At 45.0% G+C, this 21,858-nt stretch overlaps 1 protein-coding gene across 1 annotated transcript; it reads left to right on the top strand.

The window, feature by feature from the left end:
• The first annotated feature begins 4,668 nt into the window (after positions 1 to 4,668).
• tdrd15 (tudor domain containing 15) lies at positions 4,669 to 21,359 on the top strand. The gene is made up of 3 exons (XM_056294127.1): positions 4,669 to 4,967; positions 16,030 to 20,892; positions 21,221 to 21,359. The coding sequence occupies exons 1-3, from the start codon at positions 4,669 to 4,671 to the stop codon at positions 21,357 to 21,359; spliced, it is 5,301 nt and encodes a 1,766-aa protein (XP_056150102.1).
• Positions 21,360 to 21,858: the final 499 nt, after the last annotated feature.

Below are 21,858 nucleotides of genomic sequence, written 5' to 3'. Positions count from 1 at the left end.
TGTAGACTGTGGAGTCCTGGTCTTCAGATGGTGCAGACTGTGGAGTCCTGGCCTGTAGATGGTGCAGACTGTGGAGTCCTGGTCTGTAGATGGTGCAGACTGTGGAGTCCTGGTCTGTAGATGGTGTAGACTGTGGAGTCCTGGTCTGTAGATGGTGCAGACTGTGGAGTCCTGGTCTGTAGATGGTGTAGACTGTGGAGTCCTGGTCTTCAGATGGTGCAGAATGTGGAGTCCTGGTCTGTAGATGGTGCAGACTGTGGAGTCCTGGTCTGTAGATGGTGTAGACTGTGGAGTCCTGGCCTGATGTGTTAGTCCTCCTGTGTTGTGTCATCCTGTTGGCCAGCGTCTGTTTGGTTTCCCCGGTGTACAAGTCAAACAGTGATGAAACGTCTGTCTCTCAATAAACGGTGTGTCCAGATGAAGTGATTCATCTTGCTGTGAAAGCTGCTGATGCGAATTCAGGTGCACTTAATTTTCTAAATGCTGCACCTCAGTGGATGTTTATTTTATCATATTTTATTTATTTGAGAGAATATTTATTTAGACTTTGAAGTACATTTCGTGTTTATTATCAATAGGTTGCAGCTGACTGCAGCAGTATTGACAGACTTTTTTTTAAAACATTTAAGACAGAGCCATACCCTAGTTTATTCAGTAAACCATTTTGTATTTTGTGTCTTTTCTAGCCTGCTATACCGAAAAAGAACCACAACGTGACTTGAAAACCAAGGTACGTACTGAACAGTGATTTTTTTTTGTGTGTGTGTACCATTAACCCCTAGTACACAGACAGTACTCACGCGGGGTTGTGTGTGGTGTAGGATACTGAGACCTGCTCCGGTAGGCTGACCCAGGAAAAACTAAGCTGTCCTTGAAAATAATGTGATTATTCTCCATCTACATACAACGAAATCCACGCCACGCCTACAGAGTAGAAGCTGAGAAAGGCGGTGCCCCTCGTGAGAAAAAAACAATAAATGCACATTTCTTCATTTGAGGGTCATTTTCTTCCCCAACACAGACCACACAGCCAGCGGATCTGTGTTGTTGTTGTTACAGAAAATGTGCCTTTTAATTTCAGTTGGACCTTAATTGAAAAGGTAATATCACGTGCTACTAAGTATTATCTTCCTCTACAATCCCATTCAAATGTCCTTCCTTATTATTTTTTAAAGTTCTAGTTGTGTTCGATTTGGGGTTTTTTTTTTCCGATGCTGAAATTTAGTCCATTTACACCGTGTACACGGGCTTATAGTGCCAGTGCCACCATCAGCATGTGGTTGTTGCCAATCTTTGTTATTTTTCTGTTTGTTGCTGGAAATCCAAAAACTTTGCACACGTCGCTTTTTAAATGGTCAGGAGTGGTGATATCCGCGTGTGACCCACTTTCTGCTATTTCTGATATTCGGTTCAATTTATTGTCATTCAAAACGGCGTGCAGGCACATGTTCAAAATGAAATGAGGGCTGCGGCTTCACCAGACGGTGCAAGACAAAGACAAACACAGTAAACACAGTATAAGATATACACACATGAAGACCATAAGTTAAAAAAAGAGCACGAGTACAAAATATTTAAAAATAGCCACAGACTTTCAGTGAGTGGCCAGGTTCAGGTGGGTAACAGCTTGGGGAAAGAAGCTGTTTTTGAGTCTGGTAGTGCGGGCTCTGAGGCTCCTGTAGCGCCTCCCAGAGCGCAGGGGGGAGAACAGTCCATGGTTGGGGTGGGGTGTTTGTGATAAACGTCTTTTATGGCTGGGAGCTGGGTACCGGTGATACGCTGGGCTTGCGGCCTGTCCAGGGTGTCTCCCCGCCTGCCGCCCAGTGACTGCTGGGATAGGCTCCAGCATCCCCGCGACCCTGAGAGCAGGATAAGCGGTTCAGATAATGGATGGATGGATGGATGGATGGATATTGTAACATGAGAAGAGTGTCAGGAGGGATTTGTGACAGAAGGGTACCAGCAAGAGTTGAAGGTTTACAAGATGGTTGTGAGACCAGCTATGTTATATGGTTTGGAGACAGTGGAACTGATGAAAAGACAGGAGGTGGAGGTGGAGGTGGCAGAGTCGAAGTTGCTAAGATTTTCCTCGGGAGTGATGAAGAAGGACAGGATTAGGAACGAGTACATTAGAGGGACCGCTCAGGTTGGACGGTTTGGAGACAAAGCAAGAGAGACAAGGTGGAGATGGTGTGGACCTGTGTGGAGGAGAGATGCTGGGTATATTGGGAGAAGGATGCTGAATATGGAGCTGCCAGGGAAGAGGAAAAGAGGAAGGCCAAAGAGGAGGTTTATGGATGTGGTGAGGAAGGACCTGCAGGTGGCTGGTGTGACAGAGGAAGATGGAGAGGACAGGAAGAGATGGAAAGGGATGATCCGCTGTGGCGCCCCCTAACGGGAGCAGCCGAAAGAAGAAGAAGAAGATATTATAACATAAGTGGTTAATGTAGGCACATTGAATGTGAGATTGTGATTCAGAGTCAGACTCAGAAAACTTTGTTGTTCATCAGACATGACAAAAGCCTTTCGTTTTCACATGCGAGAAGGCCAAGGCAACAAAAGTTGTCTAGATGGTAACCCTAGATTTGCAAAAATCCCGTGGGATTCTTAACCTAACCTTAACCAATCCTCAGCTTAATCTTAACTAGGGATGGGCATGATTAATCGATAATCGATAATTGATCGTTAGGAAATTAGTCGATCACGTGGATTTTTTTTTTAATCGATCAACGTCCATATCACATAGAGGTTGAATTAACGAATCTCACTCCGTGGCAGCGATGTTGAAAGAATGAATTTCACTGCCTGGCAGTAATGAGACCTCTTAACCAGGCGGGGGGGGGGGCATTTTTTATATCCGGAGACCGAAAACTGAGCTAGTACCAACCGGCTACCATATTGGAAAAATAGCCTTCAACATGAAGCGCGGAAAGCGAAGTGTGGCGTGGGACCATTTTGAGTTAAAAAATGACATAGCTCGCTGTAAACACTGCAGTGTGACATATAAATATAACGCAGCAACTACCCCCGACGATGTACCGCTTGAATAACGTGCATCCGACCCTGATAAATCCGCCGTCCTCGCCCTCTCAGTCCACCATCACGTCGGTGTTGGCTCGAGGCAACAGGATCATCCGCAGATTAATAGAGACAGATGTGCTGCCCACAAGTATTGTTGAAGGCAAAGGTTTTTGAGATCTGATTAATTTAATTGGACCAGCATATCACACTCCGTCACCACGCACCGTCACCAGGCGCATAGAAACTCGCTACGAAGAGCTAAAGCAGCAGCTGTTAAAAAAGCTGGCCACCGTTGGTACGGTTGCGCTAACCCCAGACTGCTGGACCGCTCTAACGGCGGAGAGCTACATCACCATCACCTGCCACTATATTGAAGGTGACTGGCAAATGAGCTCAGCGGTCCTGCTGACTGAAAGCTCGCAAGGCCGGCATACAGCCGACTTGCTAGCTGAGAAGTTAAATGACGCTGTAGTGCAGTGGGGACTTCAAGGCCGAGCTATTGCGTGCGTCCACGACAACGCGGCCAATATCATCTCTGCCAACAGACCCACCAATCGTCTGGTGGAGCAGCGGTGGGCTGTTGCCGCCGTGCTGTCGGATCGGACGGTGACCAAGCTTCAAGATGCCAGGGTCCCTAGAGCTGAGGGGTGAGTACTGGCAGCTAATGGAGGACACACGGTCTGTGCTGTCGGCACTGAAGTGTGCCGCCACTGTCATGTCTGCGGAGAAGGACGTCTCCGTTTCCGGTGCGTATCCAGTCACTTTCAGCCTCATGAACGCCCATCTTATGCGTAAAGAAGAAGACGGGGCCAGACGTATCGAATTCAAGGGAAAAGTGCGGCCCTCCCTCAGCAACCGAACGAAGGTAAGCTAACTTAGCACGGCTTGACATTAAGCTTTTCCTTGTGAACTTATCTTTTACTTGTCCGAGAGCTCAAGTTACTTGGCCAAATACGAAGTTTTTGAAAAACCGTTATAAGCTAGCCAGCTACTTATTTGCGCTAACATTAATCATAACCATTTACTGGTAGCTATTTAGCTACTTAACTGTGTGGTTTAAATTTACCTCAGCTAGCTAATGTTTTAGTTAGCATGCGTGCTTTCTAATGTAACAAGCTCGCTAAAATTACCTCGCGTTAGCTAGTCTAGCTAACGTGTGCTGCCGACTAGCATGTATTATTTGTATTTGACATAATGCATTGGCTAAGAAGAAAGGACGAGTAGACGCTCTCTAGAATGTTGTTAGAGGCGCCCCTGGCATTCAGTGACCCGCTGTGTAAATTATTAGCTGATCAGCGATAGCCCAAGACAATGTAATATTTGCATATTAGCTCATTACAGCCAAGTATGTAGAGTTTGGCCACTGTCTGAAGATTCTTTTTCATAATTTATTTAGGTTGAATCTGATGAGTTGATGTCATCCGCCCCCATGATCTCATCAATGCTGGACCCTCGTCATAAACACTTGGGCTTTCTTACACCAACACAGAGAGTGGTTGCAAATGTGAAACTGATTGAACTGGGACAGGCAGCGGAGGTGTACCAGGAGGCTATCCCACTGGTTGGGGGAAATGAGGCCGCGTTGTCCGACTCAGACGGGGGGGACTAGCGCAGCCACCGGAGCCGCAGCCGCGCCGGCGTCTTGCCATGGCACTACTTTTCGGGGAGCAGTGCTCCACTCCACGCAACATTGGCATCGAAGTAGAAGTTCAGAACTTTCCGAGGGAGACTCCCCCACCCCTGAATTGCAACCCCACAGACTGGTGGAAAGTGAATGGAGGGAGGTTCCCCAGGCTGGCGAAGTTGGCGCCAAAATACCTCCGCATCCCCGCAACTTCGGTCCCTTCGGAGCGAGTGATTTCAGCCGTTGGACTGACGGTCACTAGGCTGCGTTCGCGTCTCACCCCTGAGCATGTCAACATGCTCATCTTCCTGAACAAAAGCCAGTAGGCTGGAATTACTTGAATTTGTTAAGAGTGGACTGTGGACAGTTGTCCTTTATGTGAGTAACTGTTACTTATTTTATTTTATCTCTCTCAGCTGGAGGCCTATTGGAGTCGTTCAAAGTTACATTTTGTGAAAAACTGTCAGCGCTAAGTAGGCCTAATGTTTTTATTTTATTTTTTAATTTGCATATTTTATACATAGCCTACATATAATTTATATTGTGGGGAATTGTGTCTCAAAGAGGCTCAATATAATAGTGTTTAAGAGCGCAACAGCATTGGCTCTTTAATTTGTGAAGAGATTTGACTCGGCCGGGCTCGTGGCTGCCTTTTTTATGCGTAGTGACGGAATGTGATACGCCGGTTTTTTACAATTAAACACTTAAACTTCAACTACCTTGTTTAAAAGCATTGTGTTTGTACTATAAGTTAACTATAAGTTAACTTATATGACTTATATAACTTTGATGAATAAAGATTTAATTGAGGAAAAACACGCTTTCTTTGGTATTTCTGCCATAGGCATTTTTTTTCATTAAAAGTAATTAACAATCGATAATTGATCGTTAATTTTCGCGATGTTCGATCAAGGAAATTTGATCGTTTGCCCATCTCTGATCTTAACCTAACCTTAACCTAAGCTCAAACCTAACCTCAACCTAACCTTAATCTAACCTCAACCTAACCTCAACCTAACCTTAACCTAACCTCAACCTAACCTCAACCTAACCTTAATCTAACCTCAACCTAACCTTAATCTAACCTCAACCTAAGCTCAAACCTAACCTTAATCTAACCTCAACCTAAGTTCAAACCTAACCTCAACCTAACCTTAACCTAACCTCAACCTAAACTCAAACCTAACCTCAACCTAACCTCAACCTAGTTTGTGAGGCACTTCTGTGCTGAATCAAGTGTGCATGGGTGAGATTGTGCGCGAGTTTAGTAAATCAAGGGTAACCATCTGGACATGAGGGGCAAGAAGGGTGAGACTCACAATGTTAGTCAACCCATTTATAAAATTTTAAAAAAAATACACAGAGTAGTAATTTCAGATTAGTATTAATTTTTTTCTGTTCAATTTATATTTGACTCCCGAAATTCAGTCCAACAGCCCCACAATGCTGTAAGTTTAGTATTGGTACATTGAAATGCCAGCATTTTTAATTAAAGAACCAAGACTTTTGTAAGTTTTGTGTGGCAAGATATTGGCAGTTTCTTAGCAGTGAAGACTTGGTCAGTCTAGTACAACACAGGCAGGTGGTGTTACATTTAAAACTGTCCTATGTGTATAGCACCGTTTGGGTTACAAGTGCAATTCTTTATACAATTATCTAACAAATGTAGGCCCTTCATTAAAAAAAAAAAAGACTGGAAACTGACCTTGTATAGCTAATATCGGGGAACTGGTATTTTAGTCAAAGCAGTCACTTGTTGAGCAGTGTGATGTTAATAGGCAATAGGAAACTTGGACGTGCTCTTAACATTCAGTCACAGTAGAAGCGTGTGCGTTGCCTCTTTTCTAACATTTAATTGCTGCATTTCCTGTACTTCCCACTAGGTGTCAGCACTTCAGGTGGTTGCTGCCATGACGTCGAGTACAGAATATCTCAAGTAAGTGGGAAACAGAACTAGCAGAAGTAAAATCTTAATAGTACTTTACTCTTAACGTTATTGACATTTTTGGCAAACGAGTTATATTTAATTCTTGCAGTGTTACAACCAGTTGTCTCGGACTTCATAGGCTTAAAGGACAAGGTCACTTTGTCGTACCCTGACCTCAATAAAACATGGTTCACACAATGGTGGAGAGAGAACTAAACGGTCAGAAGTCCGGTTTGGGCAGCACGGTGGCCCAGTGGTTAACGCTGTCGCCTCACAGCAAGAAGGTCCTGGGTTCGAATCCCAGGGTTGTCCCGGGTCGTCCTCTGTGTGGAGTTTGCATGTTCTCCCTCTGTCTGCGGTGGGTTTTTTTCTGGGTGCTCCGGTTTCCTCCCACCATCAAAAAGACATGCATGTTAGTGTTAATACTCTTGTCTGTGCCCCTGAGCAAGGCATGTCAAGATGAACTGGAGTTGGTCCCCGGGTGCTGCACGACGGCTGCCCGCTGCTCCTAGCTACACAGCTAGGAGGGCAGAGATGAATTTCCCCACAGGGATTAATATACGTAGTATGTCCATCCATTATCTGAACCGCTTATCCACTCTCAGGGTTGTGGGGATGCTGGAGCCTGTCCCAGCAGTCATTTGGAGGCAGGCGGAGAGACACCTTGGACAGGCCACCAGGCCATGACACAGCGCCAACATACACAAACACACACACACATACACACACCAGCACATTCATACCTAGGGGCAATTTAGTACAGCCAATTCACCTGACTTACATGTCTTTGGACTGTGGGAGGAAACTGGAGCACCCGGAGGAAACCCATGCAGACATGGGGAGAACATGCAAACTCCACACAGAGGACGACCCGGGACGATCCCCAAGGTTGGACAACCCCGGGGCTCGAACCCAGGACCTTCTTGCTGTGAAGCGACCACGCTAACCACTGTGCTGTGTCCCCTGCACTGTATACTATATTAGGGCGTGCCGTCCTAATATAGTTTCCCAAAATTGAAAAAAAAAAACTTCTTTAGAGTTGAGGCTGACAATGCTCGTTGCCACAAGTGCAACAAGTCTTGCATGTAAGGGTGGAAACACAAGCAATCTTTCCAAACATCTGGCGAAAGTGCATCAAATACAGGCAGAGAAATGCAGTTTTCGACTGCCTAGCTCGTAGTTCATCTCTCGTTGGCCTTCCACCTCAGGTATGTTATGTATGCTAGGAGCCTGGAGCCCACTTGGAGCTAACTAGATTATACACACATGGGTTGATGATTAAAAGTAACGCTCTGTCCACACATGTGAAAACAAAGCAGTGTTAATTCTTTTCTCAATTTATGTTTTTTCTCTTAAAACGATGCAACCGAGCATATCTCCGAGTTGTACTGCACCACGAGGCGACATTGCTAACCGCTCAACCACAGAGGCCGACCCGCTGGCTGATCGGCCAGTGAGTCTTCAGTAGTTTACAGTAGTCCCCCTCTCCCGGAAGCGCGCCTTTATTCCCGCACTCCGAAGAGACTTAATGAGGATCTGCACGCTTCCGGACACTTCCTTTATCCCACCGCTGCTGCCAATGAAAGAACAGATAAAAGTACCGTTAAAGTACTGGACCGATAAGCAGTATCGGTAAGAGTAGTAGTACCATTAAAATCTTAATGATACCCATCCCTAGTGATATAGCACCTTCTCAAAAACTGGAAGCTGACAGCACAGTGACATATCTTTATTTGGAGTCCAAGCACCAAAGATGTGAGGAGCCGTGTTGGAATTGTTTTGATTAGTAGGTAACGCTTTACATGAAGTGAATATAATAAATGTTAGATGTTAGTTAATAGGTAACCAGGCCTTATACAATACCTATAGTCTTATCAACACAATAATGTTAATGTGTTAATAATTGCCTTGTAAACATGTTTTCGGCCACTAAGTGGCGCTTGCAACCTATGGAAAAACAGTTTTTCACACTCGTCTTAGGTTGTAAGTCCAATCTGCATACAACTTGGAGTAAGTTATTGAAGTCTTCCTCCAGTCGTGTTTTTAAGACATATGTATAAGATGCTCTGCTTGATATCATAAATTGTCTGATGTGTTTTTTTCTGCAAAATAAGTTGAATTATCTTGTTAAAATCCTGAAAACAACATCCACTCCTCCTTCTTCATTAAAAAAAAACCCAGAAGTTATGAATATGTAAATCATCCCCACCCTCAATTCAAATCTCCCCCATCCCCCCGCCACTCGCCTGCACTGCACATATTTGCTCACCATCAACTCTGCTCATCAAACAGTAACTTGTGCTTGTTTTCTGTTTGGCTTGCTACTGTACGCTACACAATGGCAACTGGTGATACAGGAGTAATTCAGCCATACGTGTTGGAATTGGAAACCGATTCTGAATAAGGACAAGAGCAAATTGGACAGGGTCACTGTGACTTGTTGGCGCCAGAGGGGAGGAGGCAAGTTGGCATGATTATGGAGCCTTTATCCTCCCTGCTGAGCCACCGGTTAGCTCTCTTGGGCCAGCATGGCAAGCGGAACCTCACCATTGCTGCCATACCAAGTGGAGGCAAACGTACCAGATGATCGGGGTGTCCGGATAGCGTAGCGGTCTGTTCCGTTGCCTATCAACATGGGGATCATCTGTTCGAATCCCTGTGTTGCCTCCGGCTTGGTCGGGTGTCCCTACAGACGCAACTGGCGGTGTCTGCGGGTGGGAGGCCAGATGTGGGTATGTGTCCTGGTCGCCGCACTAGCTCCGCCTTTGGTCGGTCGGGGCTTCTGTTTGGGGGGGGAGGGGGAACTGGGGGGAATAGCGTGATTTCCCCCCCCCCCCCCCCATGTGCTATGTACTCCTGGCGAAGCTCCTCACTCTAAGGTGAGAAGAAGCAGCTGGCGATTCCACATGTATTGGAGGAGTCATGTGGTAGTCTGCAGCCCTCCCCGGATTGGCAGAAGGGGTGGAGCAGTGACCAGGACAGCTCGGAAGAGTGGGGTAATTGGCCAGATACAGTTGTGGAGGAAAAAAAAATGTACCAGACGACCGAGACGGCAGGCTTGCGCAGACAGCGGGAGAGAGACAAAGGGAGCTTGAGGGGGATGCCACATGTGCCATGGATAGCTCATTGCACTGGGTGGGGCTGCCACCGGTTGGCTGTTACCATGAGGAAGCGAAGCTGGGTAGATATGCGGCTGGCTCTACTCTTTGTGTCTGTATGCATCTGTCATGGGTGGAAGCCATCTTGATGAATTCCTCCCATCCCCTCCATGAGGAGTTAATGGGGAGGAGGAGCTCATTCAGTCACAGACTCATTGCTCCCAGACAAACCACGAAATGCCTCAACATGTACCAACAGCCATCAGGCTCCATAACAAGCCTATCTCCCCCTTCCTCACCCGCTCCTCCTTTCCCTGCTTACCCCCCTCAATCTTGATTCAGTACCACAATTACCACCTGTTCCCTCCCTTCACACCCCCCTCCCAACAACCTCCCTTCCCTGCCCACCACCACCTATACCTACTGACATAGATCTATTATATCTGATAGATCTCTTATCCCTGACAACCTACAGCCGGCATTGCGGCATGGTGGTGCAGTGGTTAGCGCTGTTGCCTCACAGCAAAAAGGTCCTAGGTTCGACCCCCGGGGTTGTCCAACCTTGGGGGGGGGGGGGTCATCCCAGGTCCTTTCTGTGTGAAGTTTGCATGTTCTCCCCATGTCTGCATGGGTTTTCTCCAGGTGCTCCGGTTTCCCCACCATCAAAAAGACATGCATGTTAGGGTTAATACTCCTGTCTGTGGCCCTGACCGAGGCATGGCAGGATGAACTGGAGTTGGTCCCTGGGCGCTGCACGGCAGCTGCCCACTGCTCCTAGCTACACAGCTAGGATGGGATAAATGCAGAGGAAGAATTAACCCCAAGGGATCAATAAAGTAATAAAATAAAAATATCTCCTATGTCCTGGTGTTATATTGTATGTATGCCCAATCTACTGGTTGCTGTTGTTTGTCCTGGCAGCCGTGAAGGATGGCGAGGCCATAATTAGGCTAATGGGGTTATGCTAATGAGGTTGTGTCGAGATTCTTTGAGGGGCCAGTATTATGCTATTGAGGTTTTGGCCGTTTCCTTTCATATTGGGGTTTTAGTATAGATCTGATCCTGACCTGATCTGATCCCGTTTACTGTCCTGAAATATTGATTTTAAAATTTGCACAATTACGATGCAATGCCGCTACTTGGTGTTGACATGTGTGATTATTCCTGTTTTGACAAGATACTGTTGATATTTAACGCCTGATACAGGCCACGCTACCTACCGATCTACCTCTGTGTGGTACCTCTGTCTCTGTTATCCTGTTGATGCTGATGTCTCTCTTTCCCTTTGCTACTATCTACGCCTGAATTTCCCCCACGGGGCTCAGTAGAGGTTATCTTATCTTAATAAATATATCTGTGACCGGTGATATTTGCCTCCGTTCCTCGAGCTGCCCAAACCCCCTCGTGGCAACAGACTTGCCACAGTCGTGTACAAGTTGACGTATCGGGCTATGTGTTGCCAATATAAGATAAACCCTGGTCCTGCTCGCCCGCTCTGACAAGTTATCTACCCCCCCGCCTTTATTTGCTCCCTAATTGCATTTGGCCAATTACCCCACTCTCCGAGCCGTGCTGGTCGCTGCTCCACCCCCCTCTGCCAATCCGGGGAGGGCTGCAGACTACCCTATGCCTCTTCCAATACCTGTGGAGTCATCAGCAGCTTCTTTTCACCAGGGGGACGTAGCACATGGGAGGATCACGCTGCCCCCCCCCCAAACCAAAGCCCCGACCGACCAGAGGAGGTGCTAGTGCAGCGACCAGGACACATACCCACATCCAGCTTCCCACCCGCAGACACGGCCAATTGTGTCTGTAGGGACACCCGACCAAGCCGGAGGTAACACGGGATTGAACCGGCGATCCCCGTGTTGGTAGGCAACGGAATAGACTGCTACGCCACCCGAACGCCCAAGTTACCTACCTTGTAAAGATAAACACTCCACCATAGCAAGTCTCTGGAGACCATAGCAAGTCTCTGGAGACCATAGCAAGTCTCTGGAGACCGTAGCAAGTCTCTGGAGACCGTAGCAAGTCTCTGGAAAAAGAGAAAGAAAAATAAACTTAGCGGTTGACCAACATGTGCACAGTGTCGGGCTTCAATATAGGTTTTGTGGCAAAACCCATCTGTTTTTGTGATTCCATTTTCAAAGCAGTGCTCCCTGCAAATGGCTTCTGCAACCTTGCGTTTCTCTGGAAGTTTGGCTGGAACATTACGATTTTTCCAAATAAACTGCACCCATTTCCCTCGGATTTTCGGATCCTTTGGTAATTAACGAAGGCTCGCCGTTTCTCCTTTTGTAAATTTGCAGCCGAAAACAAAACTCCTAGCTAGCAAATGGATACGCTGCCTCTCCTCTGGTTCACGTTGCTGACGCGGGTGCCCATAATGATATGTAAAGCACCACCCTGTCCATTAACGGGATTGGTTCTTTAGGTTTGTGACGTATGACATCCTGCCTGTCTGAAACCGTTTTTTTTTTTTTTTTGAAACTGTTCTGCAGTTTCCAAGCAGATATGTTTTGTTAGCCATGGCGTTGACTACTGATTTTGTTCTTGATATGTCTTGTAACATTATCTCAACCCCACATGTACATGTTAACAAGGTTAAAAGCTTGATTTTTTTTTTAATCAGGGGCGTGGTCTTTAAAAGAATTTGATAGTCCACAAAATGCAAAAATTGACTTTTAAGTGGCTTATTAGCTAGGGCTTATTCTTATTATCACATAACACTGTTAATAAGCAGTCTATAAGGGCTTTGTTAACTAACACTTATTACATGCACTTAACGTAAAGCGTTACCGATTATAATTATCATAATTTGCTTAAGTAATTATTTTAAAAAAGCTCTCACTGACATACATGCCACAGAGATCACGTTTGGCACATGGGCACTTGGTGTGTAGGGATCTCAAACTGAGAGTGAAACCGCGATACAGACGTTCACGGTCTCGAGTCGCGGTTCCATCTTCTGTCCCCCCCCCCCCCCATATTACATTCTTCTTTGTTCAGCTGCTTTCGTTAGGGGTCGCCACAACGGATCATCTGTTTGCATCTCTTCCTCTCCTCTGCATCTTCCTGCATCACAGCATTGCACGATGGTGATGGATGCAGAACGACTGAAACCAACGACCACTTTCATGTACAAATATGGAAGTGACCATTAACTAGAGCTACAATGGCCATGTGTACTATTCACAGAGGATTTGGGGATGTGTGCAATCACAGCATTGTAAGATGGTGACAGATGTACTCTTAGCCCCCCCCCCCGGTTCAGGGATGGTCATTCCCTCTTAACATAGAGGGCCTCTTTGACTCCCCGTTCAAACCAGTGTTCCTCCCTATCAAGGTTGTCCAAAGGAGTTGAATCAAGTGCAACTGGACTTGGTATATATCCGACTTGGTATATATCAAGGATATAGACCAAGTCCAGTTGCACTTGATTCAACTCCTTTGGATAACCATGACCTGGATGAATGAGAACATTCACAGACTCCCTATCAAGGATGTGCACATCCACATGAAACTGGTCGTTAGTTTCGGTCATTATGCATCTGTCGACATCTTACAATGCTGTGATTGCAACATTCCCTAATCCTCTGTGAATAGAACACATGGCCATTGAAACTCTAGTTACTGGTCACACCCATATTTGCATATGAAACTGGTCATTAGTTTCGGTTGTTATGACTGTGTTGTACTGTATTGTTTATAAGGGTGGGAATACCTGCAGAGGTCACTTAGTTGAGTGAAGAAAGGTATCTGTCAATAAACATTGTGTCCAGATGAACTGATTCAGCCTTTTTTGATTTTCTTACTTGGATTATTGAGCAGGGTGGCACGGTGGCGCACTGGTTGCCTCACAGCAAGAAGATCCTAGCTTCGAGCCCCAAGGTAGTCCAACCTTGGGGGTCGTCCAGGGTTGTCCTCTGTGTGGAGTTTGCATGTTCTCCCCGTGTTTGCTTGGGTTTCCTCAGGGCGCTCCGGTTTCCGCATGGCTCATGTCCAGCTTTATAAATAGCTTACTCCCTGACAGGGTTGCAAACAGGTCATCCCCCCATGGCAGTGGGTACTCCTCCAGCTTAGCGGCCTGATTCACTGTAAGCTTGTAGTCCCCACATATCTTTGCCATTTTGTCTTCCTTCAAAACTGGAACAATGGGAGCCACTCACCTTGAAAACTGGACGGGCTCAATGACACCCTGCCTTTGTAAACATTCCAGCTCCTCCTTGACTTTTAACTTTCATGGCATAGGGCACCAACCAGGGCTTGAAAAAGCACGGTGTGGCGTCAGGGTCAACATTGAGTTTCACTGTTATGCCCTTAAGCGTGCCCAGCTCATCCCTGATAATGTGACGTTACCGCTGCAGAATGTCCTCTGTCATGTGTGCATACTTGATTTCGTGCTAGCTGAGTCAGATTTTGCAAAGCCAATCGCAGCCCAAAAGACTGGGCCCCCTGCCTTTAGCTATCACCAGCCTGGCTTTTGCCTTCTGACCTCCAGCTGAAATGTCCACATAGAGTGCCCCTAAATGAGGTATGGGCTGCCCCCTGTATAGGTCTTGAGTTTGAGCTTTAACGGGTTGATAGGGGAGGAAGGTTAGACCCCCATGTCCTCCTGTTGGTCTCCTCACTTCTGACAGATGCGGTGGCCTCTGAATAAATCTCAAACTTAATGTCCTGCCCACGGACAGTGACTGTGGCATAATAGGGTTCAGGTGGCTCCTCATCTGTTTCCACTCCAAACATGTTGTAGGCACATGCTGCCTCTTCTGCTTCTTCTAGGTGGTGTGTGGCTGCCTGAGCCTGCTGAGCTTTTCCCTGCTCAGGCTTACCCTCACCCTTTGAACTCTTGCACGTTTTAGCTAAGTGTCTCTTTTTACTACTGCATGGCAGACAGTGTCTTTGAATTTGCAGTCATTTGCATAGTGCTTCCCTCCACACCGAAAACATTCCACCCGCTTCGAATGTTTACCAGTCTCTCTCCTGAACTGGTACATTGTCACCGTCTGCGACCAACCATTTCCCTTCTGGATCACTCTGGCATTATTGTCAGCTACCTCCATACCTTGGGAAATCTCAAGGGCTTTCTTGAAAGTCAATGGTGGGGTTTCCCCAGCAGGTGGCGTTGTATGGCATCATTATTAATGCCACATGCAGCATGTCATCCAACACTGCCCCACAATCACAATGCTCTGACAGTTCCCTCAGCTCCACTACAAAGTTGGCTACAGACTGACCTGGCTTACTGAAAAGGCTGTGAAATTTAAACCGTTGGACTATTACCGAAGGTTTCAGACTGTGGTGATTCCCCATGAGCTTGACCAGTTTATCGTGTGGAATTTGCCCCGGTTTCTGCGGTGTGACTATGTTTCTTATCAGTTTGTAAGTCTTTTCCCCACTCACACCTCCTCAGTAATTCCATTAGCAAGGAAAAAGTGTCCCAACCTTTCCTCATACTGCATCCAGTCCTCGTTGCCCTCCAACAAATTCACCGATAGTCCTAAACATAGTCATCAGATCGCGAGGCTCCTCTGCAGTCACCGGTGCACTGTTCTTTTCATCCCCACATGGCTCCTATGTAGCCACCTAGCTAGCTAGCGCACTGTAGCCTAGCGCAAGCTAACAACAAAAACTGGGGCGACATGTCTGGGGGGAAAAAAAAAACAACATTTCACTTCATCACCAAAAATAAGTGGTAACTTCAACCTTTAAAAAAGACGACTCAATAACTTCATGCTCCAAGATCAGCTTTATATAGGTCGGGCAAAGACAGTACTTACATACAGAGGGTTATACCGACTTTCTTGTAGGGGTGATGGAGCGTACGACACACACACGGAGACGAAAAGTAATCGAGAGAACCATCTCCTATAAAACAGCTAACCCTAGTGGGAGTATGGCTATATTACCATCATCCTAACTTATTTTATAATGGTCACATTACAACATTATTCATACAGCACTTTTGTAAAACAATGTTACAAAGTACTTTATAAAGGAATAAAACTACACGAGGCAAATAAGACCAACTAAGTAAAAATAAAAAGTTTAAATAAATAAAAACACATATCAAACATTTGTAAAAATGTTCATTAAAAAAAGAAAGTTTTAAGATGAGATTTAAAGAAGCTAGAGACTTGGTTTTTCTTCGTTCAACAGGAAGAGAGTTACATGGTGTGGGTGCTCTAACAGCAAAAGCCCGATCATCCTTTGTAACAAACCGAGACCTGGGAGTAACCAGCAGGGCTCTATCTGGAGATCGTGATGGTCGAGGGGGCATATACCAGGCCATTAAATCACATTTCTAATAGAAAAGTTTATTTTACAATGCTGATAATATAACATGCTTTAATCTACAGGTCTCAAGATTCAGGCCTATCTGTACCACATCCTCTATGGCCAGTGGACCTGAAGCTAACTCACTTCGACTGGGATGCTGAAGCCATTTTAATTCACTTCCAAGGACAGTACCTCACTATATGTGAACTAGACTACAACATCCTGCAGGTGGAAATACAAAACACACCGAAGATGACAGCTGCAGTGGATGTAGGAGAGTTTTGTCTTGTAAAAGAGTTGATCACAGCTCACTGGTATAGAGGAAGGGTTCAGAACAGACATAGGGACATGTTTGATGTTTTTCTCATTGACCATGGAAAGATCTTGAGAGTCGACATTGCCCATTTATCTTCATGTTCAAATGATCTGTTCAGTCTTCCTCCTAAGATAGCCTGTGGCTTTTTTGCAAATGTGCTCCCACTTCAAGATTGCAAGGATTCTGTGGTGAAGCAGTACTTCTCCTCCTTAATTGGAAAAAACTTCACAGGATACATTCAAGCCTTCTTTCCCCACAATGTCCTCGTATTGGAAGCCCCTGACATAAACAAGGACCTTGTTGGTCAGGGATTTTGGAAGCATGTGGACACAGACACATTTCTCCTCTTGGTTGAGATGCTTACAGAGGTACCGCTTAAGCGAAATGTCAAACCTGTTCCAGATTTAGTCATTGAGAATCCAAGGAGAAAGGATTTGTGTCTTCAACAATCCAGTCTGCAGAGATGTATGAGTATTCCTTTATACTACAGGCCTAAAATGAGTACAGGAACATGTGTTAAAGTGAGAGTAACTGCTGCAGTGAACCCTGGGCAATTTTACTGTCAGATGACCAGTATGGCAGCAGATCTGCAGGTAATGTCAAAGGAGTTGGCTGTAACTTTTGAGTTTAGAAGCAAAAATTCCAATCAGAACCCTCTGGAAAACCTGGGCCTACTCTGTTCAGTGAAAGGCAAAGATGAGCGATGGTACAGAGGCTTTGTGCAGTCTCTACAGCTGAACTCTCAAGTTAAAGTATTCTTTGTTGATTATGGATTCTGTGAATCTGTCAAAGTTGAGAATGTCCACAGGTTACCACCTGATTTCCTTTCAACACCAATTATGGCCTTTCCATGCTCATTGTCCTCTGTGATTGATCAAGATGAAGCAGTGAAAGCTCAACAGCTGAGTTACCTTAAGAAGGGCTTGCTTGGAGCAGTATTGGATGTTGAAATCAGTAGTTTTGATGAAGAGTTAAATCTCTGCTCTATTAGAGTGCTCAGTGCTGAAGATAGTTATACAATGGAACCAGAGCCAATCCAAGATCTTCTGAAAAAGAAGACTGAGATAGTGTTAGCGTGTGAGCAGCAGTTACCTCAGGGGGGCTGTGAGGCTTTCATAGCTAATGCCTTGAATGATTCAGTTCAAGCAGAGGCTTTGCAGGCGGGCACTGAATTTGTGGGCTATGTGGTACATGTCCAAAATCCCCACAATTTCTGGATGAGAACAGAAAAACGGAATCCTGAATTTGAAAAAATTATGGAAATAATTACAAATCATTTCAGTAAAGTAAAACTGAAGGAAGAGGTTCTTGATAATCCCAAGCCTGGCACAATTTGCTGTGCGATGTATGAGGAAGACATGCACTTTTACCGAGCCGTTGTGACAGAGAATCTTGAACGTGGAGCTGAAGTGTTTTTCATTGATTTTGGGAACACTGAAAAAGTGCCACATATGTTGATAAAGAAAATACCTAACAAGTTAGGCACTGAACCAGCATTTGCCCTTAATTGCACTCTTTGCAATATCATTCATGTAAGTGACATTTGGACTTCTGCCAACATTAAATTCTTCAGGCGAGCTGTGTCGGACAAAAAAATGAAAGTCCACGTTATCGATTTTAGAAGAGAAAAATTGGTTGTTGATCTTTTTAATATGGGAGGTGACAAGATTCAGAGCATTGCTGAGGTCTTAATCTCATCAAATCAAGCTGAACACTGGAAGTACATGTCATCAAAAACAGTAGCACCAAAAATAGGTATGGCATCGGAGAAAACAATGGGACAATGCTGCACACAGTTGAGTTTAACACCACACAACATGTTAAGTGAAAATACAGGAGAAGAGGAGAATTATAAGAATAAGAAGGCTACGGAAGTTCAAACAAAAAATTTGAAGGAACAGTACTTAAAAAACACAAATGATGTCTCGACCAATGCTTCTGCTGGTTTCAAAGCTCGTTACTTAAAACCTGGTTGTGAGTTTGCCGTTCGTTGCTCATACATAAGTTCTCCATCAGATTTCTGGTGCCAGTTGCTTAACACTCTTCCATGTTTAGAGGCACTTATGGAGAAGATGCAGCAGTATTATGCAACTCACACCATTGCCATCCAGCCAAGGATTTTATATTGTGCTGCAAAGTCACCAAAAGATGGAAGATGGCACAGGGCCTGCATAACAAGTAATCAAGAAGGTTATGCGACAGCATTCTTAGTTGACTATGGCATGACTGTACAAGTCAAGAAGGATGACCTCCAGGCAATACCACCAGAGTACATGGACTTGGAAGGCCAAGCTTTCAGATGCAGCTTGTACAACCTTATTGAACCCATTAACCCAAAGAGTTGCAGGAAGTGGAGTATGAAGGCATGTGAATCAGTAAGGAGTTTCATACAAGACAATGCTGACAACCTACGATGTAGTGTTATTTCTCAACAGAATGTGAAAAATGAAGGCCTGTATAACGTTGTTGACCTGTACAACACTAAAACTCAACAGTGCTTGACAAAAATACTTGTGGAACAGGGCCTGGCAAGAGAGGGAAAAATCTCAGCCAACTTAGTGTCATACATATATCCACATTCTTTCATTTACTCCAGCTTCAACCTCAGCAGTGGAAGTGAGGAGCAAGTCTATGTCACTCATGTGAGCAGTCCTTGGGAGTTCTACTGCCAGCTTGACAGAAACAGCAATATCATTGAAAAACTTGATGAGCAAATCTCAAACGAGAGTAAGAAAATAATGGAAGGCAACACAAGAACAGGGAAGTTGTGCCTGGCAAAATATCTTGATGACAAATGGTACAGGGGCTTGGCACACTCTGTTCTGTCACCTCAACATGTCTCTGTGTTCTTTGTGGATTATGGAAACACACACACATCAGAGAAAAGCAATGTCATGAGTATTTCCAGAGATTCAGTTGACTTGTTGTATACCCCCATGCAGGCTATCAGATGTAGTCTTGCTCAAATCCCAAAGAAGGAACTCTATGCAGAGGTCAAACAATGGCTTGAGAACACCATCCTCAATATTCCAGTCAGACTTGTTGTCATCGGAAAGAATGAAAATGAGTCTTTTGTTGTCAGTTTGTTTCATGGAGAGATTCACATTAATGAGAAAGTGAAGGAGCTAATTTCCAGTCCAACACCTAGTCCAAAAAGGGCTGTTGACAACCCCAGGCCAAAGACAAAATTTAAGCCTTACATCCACAGAAGGTACATGGAGACACAAAATAAGTGCCACAACCACCCCCAAGAAAAGGTGCCACACACAGACGAAATGCCTAAACTTTCTAGTCTGCCCAAGAATAAAGTAAGTGTGGGCTTCAGGGCTTTGTGTTATGTCACCCACATCGATACAGTCAACAGATTTTTCCTCCAAATACAAGCGGATGAACCGGCCATCTTGAAGTTGAGGGAGGATCTCAACTCGAATTTGTGCAGAGGCGCGCTGAGGACCACACCAGCAAATTTGAGAATCAATGATCTTGTTCTAGCTGAATATGAAGAGGATGGTGCTGTGTACCGTGCTGTGGTGAAAAGTTGTGAAACAAGTGGCTCTGTTAAAGTTGAGTTTCTGGACTATGGAAACACAGAAATTGTGGACAAGGAAAAGACTTACTGCATGACGTGGCAATATGTATCTCAGCCAGGATTCAGTATACCATGTGCTCTAAAAGATGCAAGCACCTACAAAGCCAACGCCACTTTTTCTGATGCTGTAATGGGAAAGCCTCTCATGGTTGACTTTGTTAGTCAACTTGGCACTCGGTGGAAAGTTGAGATTGAGATATCTGAAAAAAAAGGTGCTTATGCAGTGGCACATAAAGCAGCTGCTGACAATGGTAGTGCAGCTGATAAAAAAGATGAGGTCCCTGCTTTGCCCACGAGTTCAACTGAAAAGGCAGAATCACATGTATCCTGTGAACGAAGTTCTTGTGTAATGTATAATGACCAGATGATTATACCACCCATAGAGGCTCAGAATATGACAATGACAATAGAACAGTGTCTTGGTTTGGACACTGGCCATACTCAGCAACTCTTTTTTGCCCCCATCTGTATGGACCAAGCATATTTAGGCTTTGCTTCTTCAGTAACCACTCCCTTTGCCTTCTACATTGTCCTGGAAGACTTATTTCACATGATGAACACACTGTCCACAATGTTAGATGACCTCCCAGCAGATTTGTCACCTCTGCCTGCAGACCACCTTGTCCCTGGCTCCTGTTGCCTGCTGAAATCAAATACCATCAGCAAGTGGTGTAGAGCAGAAGTCCTACATGCTGACAACACTATGGTTGCAAACCTAGTTGATTATGGTTATTGCATGGATGTGCAAGATTGCTTTAATTTTAAGAGGCTTCCAGAAGAGCTAATGAGACTACCAAAGGTGGCATACCCATGTATCCTGAGGGGAGTTAGGCCTATTCAAGCAGAAGGGCAATGGACAGATGAAGCAGTTAGGTTCTTCCAGGAATGTCTGTACCTGAAAAACCTCCAAATCTTTTTTAGAGAATTTGTGTCAGATACACATTGGGAGGTGGACATCATGGTAGATAATATCCATGTTGCCAAGGAACTGGTGGATGCCGGACATGCTAGTTACATAGACGTCATGCTGGGACTAAGGTATGCACACCATTCTCAATTCATATCTGTAATGTCTTTCATAAACTACTTTAAGTGATGTCTTTCATCTTATGTATTTTCTTGCAATTACATTATATACCCTTTTAAAGAGGTAGAAAAATGGGTGGCCTAGTTTTTATGCATTTTTTGAAAACATTTGCAATTTTTGAAAAGTTTTTATTATGCATTCAGATCAGGAAGCAAGTTTGACTGCCTCCACAGGTGATAATATTCTCTACACAGATTATAAAACGATTTTGATGTGTAGTTTGGGGCAGGAGACTTAAAACACAGCACACCCTAATCCTGATATACTCACACCATGCAGGTTTCAGGAACTAAGTCTCTCTAAATATAGCTGCCAGACCCTGTCCAGAGAGGATGACTGTGACCAGGATAACAGCAAAGATGTACTCACTGATTACCTTGATGGAAAGCCAGGCCTGCCCACACAGGTCAATCAATGACTGTGAAGAAAGTGCAGAGGGGAAGAACATCATGTCCGGCTCTAGTAAGTTTGTTATATTAGCCATGTTTCCATCAAAATAGTTTTACATAAATGGTAAATGGACTGCATTTATATAGCACTTTTCTAGTCTAGCGACAACTCAAAGCTCTTTACAATGAATGCTTCACATTCACCCATTCACACGCACATTCATACACTGATGGTGGTTGCTGCCATGCAAAGTGCCAACCTGCTCATCAGGGGCAGTTAGGGGTTCAGTGTCTTGATCAAGGAAACGTGGACATGTGCCCTGGAGGAGCCGGGGTTCGAACCAGCAACCTTCCGATTACTAGATGACCCACTCTACCCCCTGAGTCATGCTGCCCCATGCATATATACATGCATTATGAAGTATCACGTTTGAAAAGCTAGATGGAAACAACTAAATTCGATAAAACTTCCTAGTTATAGCAAAAAAGGGTTTTAAGTTTCCTAAAGGTGGTTTTTGCTTTTGTCCA

This window comes from Lampris incognitus, chromosome 15, assembly GCF_029633865.1.
Source record: "Lampris incognitus isolate fLamInc1 chromosome 15, fLamInc1.hap2, whole genome shotgun sequence".
Classification (NCBI taxonomy): domain Eukaryota; kingdom Metazoa; phylum Chordata; class Actinopteri; order Lampriformes; family Lampridae; genus Lampris; species Lampris incognitus.
Note: the sequence above shows the minus strand (reverse complement) of the source record. Positions and strands in the feature narration are given on the sequence as shown.